Here is a 7,140-nt window from a genome sequence, read left to right as displayed (position 1 = left end):
ACCTACTCCTTTTAACGTAGTTTTTCCTGTCTGATCTGATTTCTTCAAACCACCATTTGGAGATGTCTTAACCAAACAATGTCTAAAAATATGAAATAGTCTTAACGTTTTTAGTGAACTAAATTTTCAAAAATGATCAAAATACTACAATCAATCATTGAGGAAGTCTTTACTTTTACCTGATTTGTTCAAACGTTGCTATTTGATCATGAAAGACCTTTGTTATCATACTTTTTTGTGTTCAGTTTCAAAATTGGCGGTTAGCCGCGGGAAAAACATTGTATAAACCAAAAACAAATATGAACATGATAAATTGTTGAGCTTAACATTAAGCTTAACATAACAATCTGATTAGGTGATTATATAAAGTTAGGTTTCTTAATCAAATCTATCCAGACTAAAGTGTATATCTATTTAATTATTGATCCAAACAAAATCAATGTAAATATTTAAGAGTCGACTTCGTTTTTGTAGGGTTTCAACTCCGACAGTTATTCCTCTACGTCAAAAATGCAAAGAAACCTTTTTGAAGATTTTCTGAAAAAGTTTGGATTAACTAACCACTTTCCTGAAAAAATAACATTAGATAATGTTATGTGTAAAGCATTGAAACAAAAAAAACTTAATACGTTTGAAGATATTCCATGGAACTATCTATCACAAGTTGTAATGGCAAATCCGGATGCCCGAGATTTTGAAATAAAAAAGCTTTATTCTTGCTGCCAAAAAAATCAAAGCTCTGATTCACGGAAAAAATTGCTTGATGCAAATAATCAAATGAAAGGCATTATGGGTGATTTAAGCGACGACGACGACGACGATGACGAGGATAATAGTTTCGAAGAAGCAAATCCATTAGATATAGTTTTAGCTACTTTTTTATGCTGTAGTCCAATACTTAAACAACTTATTACTACAAAAATGAGTTGGTGTCGTCTTGCTACCCCTTTTATCTACCAGTCAACAGAACAGGGACTTAAATGCTTGATATGGCCATACAGAGCCCTTACAAATCAAGGTATAAACAATGATGGAATAAAATACGAGGATGCATTAGTAGACCAGCCTAATAAGATAGTAACTTGTTTAAGATTTGGTAACTCTTCGATATCGAAGTCTGAAATAATCAACAAAGTGTTATCAGAAAAATATCATAATACATTTTATCACCGAAACTGTCAAATGGGCAATTCACCGCGTATCCTTTCCAACGGATCAGTAGAAATATCCTGGTATTTTCCATCTGGAAAAAAAGACGAAGTTTTCAGTGATACATTAGCATTTTTAAATTTAAGAGGTGATGCATTTGTGGAAGCATCACTATCAAATATATTGATGCAAGTTGCAAGTCTTATCGTAGCATTCATGGACTCTCGAGTCCTAGAGAATAAGGATCAGATGAACAACATATTTCAGAGCATTCATAAAAAAAAGATTCCAATTATTTTTTGTCTCGATGCAACGTTCCATGCTCACCGAGACGTAGAAAAAACTTTACGAGAATATGTACTGAACGCCAATGTGGGTGGCACTTTACTTAAAATAATGACAATTAAGTCAAGGGAAACTCATGAGAGTGAAGCTAATATGATGCAGCGTTTCAGAGTGGTAATTTCCTATTTGCTAAAATTAAAGGAACACGGAAAATCTTTAATACAATGCATTCAGCTATTCAAAGAATTAGGTATCAAAAATGATGAAGAAATAGAGCCTTTTGTACAGGTTAACAGGAAAACAAACGTCATAATGGAAAAGATAGGAGATAAACCAAAAAACAAAATTCTACCACTGCAGGCAAAGCTATGGACTGAATGGTCCTCCATGCAGAAAGCTTATAACAGAGTAGGAACCAATACACAATATAAAGACAAAAATCGAATCCAAAGAGAAATGAGTGATCTTAGAGTGCAACAGATTCAAATTCTGAACAATTTGTCACCGGTTATGCAAGACATTATAAGTTATTTAAATGAAATGATAGAATCAAAACAGAATAATTGTTTGATCTACTTTTTCTATTATCTTCAACAAAAACTTGACTGTCATTCTAGAAAAGTAATTCCTAAATATAGTAATGAATATCAATGTCATTGGAATAAATGGAAAGCTGCAGTCGAAAGTAACGAAACTGGTAGAATTGAAAAACTCAGATCTGTAGTTGATGGTGCTGAAATGAATTTATCTCAATCTTATTTTGGTTTAGAACATGTAATTAGAGAATTTGGACAGATGTACGAGACGATTTCAGAAAATGATGAAGATAAAACACCTACAAATTTCCTCTCAATACGCAAATTTCCAGAGATAGTAGCCCAATTGATTCACCAAGGTTTTCCATTTGAAATTATGGATGGTGATGCCTCAAATGTTCCCATATCATGGATAACAGATGTTTTCTTAAATCTTCAGAACCTAATTGGCAAACGAAAATTGTTGACGATTTCGATCCTTGGACTACAAAGTTCGGGAAAATCAACATTGCTTAATTGTATGTTCGGTCTTGAATTTCCAGTGAGAGCAGGAAGATGTACCCGTGGAGTATTCATGCGATTGCTACCTGTTCCGACCGAAGACTATTTTTTTGATTATATTCTTGTTGTTGATACTGAAGGTCTAAGAGCTCCTGAATTAGGAATGCTCAAATACGATCATGACAATAAGCTAGCAACGTTTGTTATTGGTATAGGAGATATAACTATCATAAATATCAAAGGAGAAAACACTAGTGAGGTTCAAGATGTTTTACAAATCGCAGTGCATGCATTTATGAAGTTGGTTTTGGTGAATAATAATATAAAGCTTAAGCAATCTTGTATTTTTGTGCATCAGAATGTTTCACTTCAAGATGCAAAGGGCAAATTAGTTCATGCTACACTAAAAACCGTCGAAACCTTAGATACAATGACAAGACAAGCCGCTGATCAGCTGGATATAGTAAACATAAAAACTTTCAATCAAGTTATTCAATTTGATGGTCAAAAGGACGTTTGGTACCTCCCAGATCTTTGGTACGGAGACCCCCCAATGGCACCATCAAACCCAGGGTATAGTAGACGTGTGGAGGAGCTACGGTGTAAAATTTTATTGGATAAAACAAAAACAGCCTCCATTCTTAATTTACCAGAAACTTGTCAACGAATAAAAGATCTCTGGAAAGGAATACTTTCGGAAGACTTCATTTTCAGTTTCAGAAATAGCCTTGAAGTTAAAGCTTACATTAAAGTAGAGAGAAAATTTCAAAATTTGTCTTCTCAAATAAGAGCATTCGTTTTCCGCTACCCTCAAACTGTCATTAAAGGCAAACTTGCTATTTGTTGTACAGAACAAGAACTCGAGTCAATCTGCCATGAATACAAACAAACGCTACGAGAACAGGTAGAGTGTGAACTTGAGGATAGGAAGAAGGATTTAGAAATATTTTTTGACAATAATACTCTTCAGAATATTGTAGGTAAGTGGAAAAGTACGACAATCATGAAATTAACTAATATGACTGAAGAATGTATTCATAATACAGCTAAAGATGTAGATAGAAAAAAGGAAAACTACAAACTAATTTTACTGAATGCGTCTTCAATGGAAAAAGATGAGAAAGAAATTAATCAACGAATTAAGGCACTTATCCAAAGGATGAAAGGAAAACGACTACAAGAGGATGAACTGAAACGACAGTTCAACAGTATGATGCAAGATTGGATTGAACGCCATAAACCTCGACTTGAGAAAAATGAACTTTCTTTGAACGATCAACTTCAGGCTGTAATGATGGATCGTTTAGGCACAATAGGATCGTTTCTAAAAGAAGTTAACATTAAGCAAGACATATCTTATGGAAGTATGAAATCTTTAATCAATAGCATTCAACTTGAAAATATTCATGAAAAATATATAAGTATACCAAACGTTCTGCGTCAAAATTTTTTTATTTTTAAAAAGAATAATTTTAAAACCTGTGCAAAAAGAACATTGGACATTACAAACAAGATTTTTCTGAAGTCTGACAGAGCCGTTGCAAAGAGAATTAAATTGGACGAGAGATTCAATTCAATCTTTATTACTGAACTTTTAGATATCATTATGAATGAGATAGACAAGTTCAACAGCTGTGAAAACGACGCGTTCAACATACTTGATACATATAGAGCGATGTTAGCAGTACACGTATGTAACTATGCAAAAGAGGTGTACGGTAAGATGAACGAAAGGTATGAAAGGAAACATGGTTGGGAGGCAAAAGTTAAGGTATTCAAAAAGAATATGTGGGAAATATTCTATAATTCTGTACTAGAAAAAGAAAAAGAGTATATTGCAGCCTCTCTTTTTAAAAATGTTGTGCTAGATGTTGCTATTAAACACATATCGGAGATCATGACCGAAGACATTATACATTTTCTTCGCGGGGAAATTGGATCATCAAAACATGCTTTGATGACCATGGTACTTGACAAACTTGCAGATGAGGGTTCTTTTGAATCTATAATGTCTTATATGCAATGCACGGAGGATTTTGCACATAAATGGTTAGTCAATTTTGCTGAATCCAAACTATTTGAAAAAACATGTAGTGATCAAAATGAATACTGCAAAATAGCCTATACACATATTCAAAACATAATAGGTTGCGTCACTGATAGTATAATATTTGCAACCGAAAACTCAAAAAGTCGCAATTTAAATATTTGGATAAAACACTTTACAAAGAAGGTTAATACATCGTTGCCGCTATCTGTTTTAAGTTTTCGCCAGATAACTGTAGAATTTCCTGATAGTGATATAAAAGACTTTTCGGACTTCCTCAAAAGGGAAATCGAAACATTGGAACAGATTATGATAACAAAATTTAGGTCTAAAACCAGGAAGAACATAGTATGGAGTAGTGAAAATCCAATCGATACGTTTTTTGTTGAAGCGTGGGGATGTAACAAACACTGTCCTTTTTGTTATGAGCCCTGTCAGTTTACATCGAAAGACCACATAGATGTAACACCACACAAATGTCTACAGCATAGGATAAGTGGTTTGACAGGTACTTTTTTTAAACAAACTAATTATCTCAACATCGAAATTTGCAACTCTTCAGTTATGACGACGCAAAATTGTATACGACGATTTAGTTGCAATGCTTGCAAAAACGAATGTAAAAAGTCGGGTAAATGTGAAGTCACTGATCCAAATGGTTATAAACAGTGGCATCACTTTTCTGATTATAAAAAATATTTCCCGGATTGGGATATTGCACCAGATAATACATTAAGTGTTTCGAACTACTGGGCATGGGTGGCAGCTACTTTTAAAGACAGGATTATTGAAAAGTTTGGCAGGAAGTTGCCTGAAATGCCAGATTCATGGACAAACATTACGAAACAACAAGCAAAAGATTCCCTTCGTAAACAGTTCTAAACAACTAAAACATTGAAAAATGCCCGGAATATGTTAATTGTTTTGTTGTCGTTTAACGCGCTTTCATTTTGCCATTTCCGACAAATTTCATTTCGAATTTTCTTTCGAGTTCAGTATTTTTGTTATTTTACCTCTTCCAATTATACGATATGACACTACTTGTCTGTTTATGTTTTTTTATATGATTTTGTTTCTGTCGGAGCCTTTTACAATCATAGCCCATAATCAAAGAGCTGAATAGCTCTGAGGGGAAAGACGGCCCTTGTTTCTATTTAATTATGTTTTTGGAAAGGGGGGGGGGTATCTTTTGATAGTTTTCATATGAAGAATGAAAAAGAACACAGCTAGAACATTTAGAAAGGTTGACAACATTGAAATCAATTGTTGTTTATGTAATTTCATTTCCTTAGTTTAGGATTCAATTTGGACCAATGGAAGAGATCTGCATCTTCTAAATCCAAACATTTGATTAAAGTTGATAGCTAATTATCTAAAACTTAACTAAATTCTGCCATTTCCCAACAACTACAATTTTTTTTGAAATCTTGATTGTGTACCACTGAACTGCAGGCTAGGGCCATTTTCCATTTTTTGTGACAGTACTCTTGGATTTTTAAGTTTTTTCTTTAGAAAGTGTGGACTGAAAAATCTATTCAGTTTTAAATTTCCATTGTTAAAGTTCCGAGTTACAACTCTCATCACAGGGAAACAGGTACTAATAAAAAAAAAATTATGAGTGATGTAAACTGTGTGAAGCTTGTTTCCAAATCTTAATTTTGAAATATTTGTAAATAATAAATATGTTTAAACAGCAAAATGCATTTTTTTTTTTTACCATTACAATGATTATGTAGGTACACAAAAAAGACTACTAATCCAATGAAATGTCACATTTGAAGTGTTTAAATACATTTACTTTTATTTTAGTGGATAATTACTCATCAATTGAGGTGCTTCTGAATTGGAGGAAGATTCTCAGAATTTTTACAGAAAAAGTGGTCTCATTAATTAGCGACAAGAAGAATTTTAGCGACAAGAAGCGACAAGAAGAATTTTTTCTTGTCGCTAAATAGACTTCTTGACGCTTCTTGTCGCTTTTTGACGCTTCTTGTCTCTGATTAGTGAGACCCGAAAAAAGTAATAAAATCGTTTCTTTCCCCTGTCTCATGTAACCCCACGATCTTTGTTTATTTTGAAAGTGGTTGACCTACAAATTAAAGTATTGTATGTTGATGTTTAAATCATCTACAGTAAACAATATTATGTTTAGATTTAACAAATACAAATTTGTAATTAGTGCACGATCTCTAAGAATGATTTAAATAACCAGTGAACTGGTGAAGGATATCCCTGCTTCTTCCAAGAATGACGTCACTATAAAATACAATGTAGGTTGGATATATTTAGAATATCTCGTCAAACTAATTTTTCCGGATTGTAAAATAAACGTAAATAGTGTAAAGGAGAGTTCAAGATACGATAATTTCGTGAGAAACAGAAGGGAAATGTGTAAAAAAAGTGTTTAAAGTCAAACTATTCATTTCTGGGTCTCCTTCTCTTCAATCTAAATAAGATTTGTTGGGGGGTTTTCCACACTATAACATGTATAAAAACAAAATGAATGGTGTGAGGGAGTGTCTCTGGTCAATCCCATAGGGGATTGACGGATTGAAGCCGTCTTTCCCCCAAAAAAAGGGAATTTGATTTGCTTTTATTGCAATTGTTCTACAATGTTGGTGT

General features: G+C 33.3%; 1 protein-coding gene across 1 annotated transcript; it reads left to right on the top strand.

The window, feature by feature from the left end:
* Positions 1-789: 789 nt before the first annotated feature.
* On the top strand, positions 790-5,400 carry LOC134716602 (interferon-induced very large GTPase 1-like). The gene has a single exon (XM_063579614.1). It carries the CDS (start codon positions 790-792, stop codon positions 5,398-5,400), a length of 4,611 nt encoding a protein of 1,536 aa, XP_063435684.1.
* The last annotated feature ends 1,740 nt before the right edge of the window (positions 5,401-7,140 follow it).

This window comes from Mytilus trossulus, chromosome 4 (genome assembly GCF_036588685.1).
Source record: "Mytilus trossulus isolate FHL-02 chromosome 4, PNRI_Mtr1.1.1.hap1, whole genome shotgun sequence".
Classification (NCBI taxonomy): domain Eukaryota; kingdom Metazoa; phylum Mollusca; class Bivalvia; order Mytilida; family Mytilidae; genus Mytilus; species Mytilus trossulus.
The sequence above is the reverse complement of the archived record's forward strand: the minus strand, read 5'-3'. Positions and strand labels throughout refer to the sequence as shown.

What these genes read in the sequence shown, in the direction of transcription:
- LOC134716602 (XM_063579614.1), top strand. Translation starts at nt 790, where the DNA reads ATGGGTGATTTAAGCGACGACGACGACGACGATGACGAGGATAATAGT.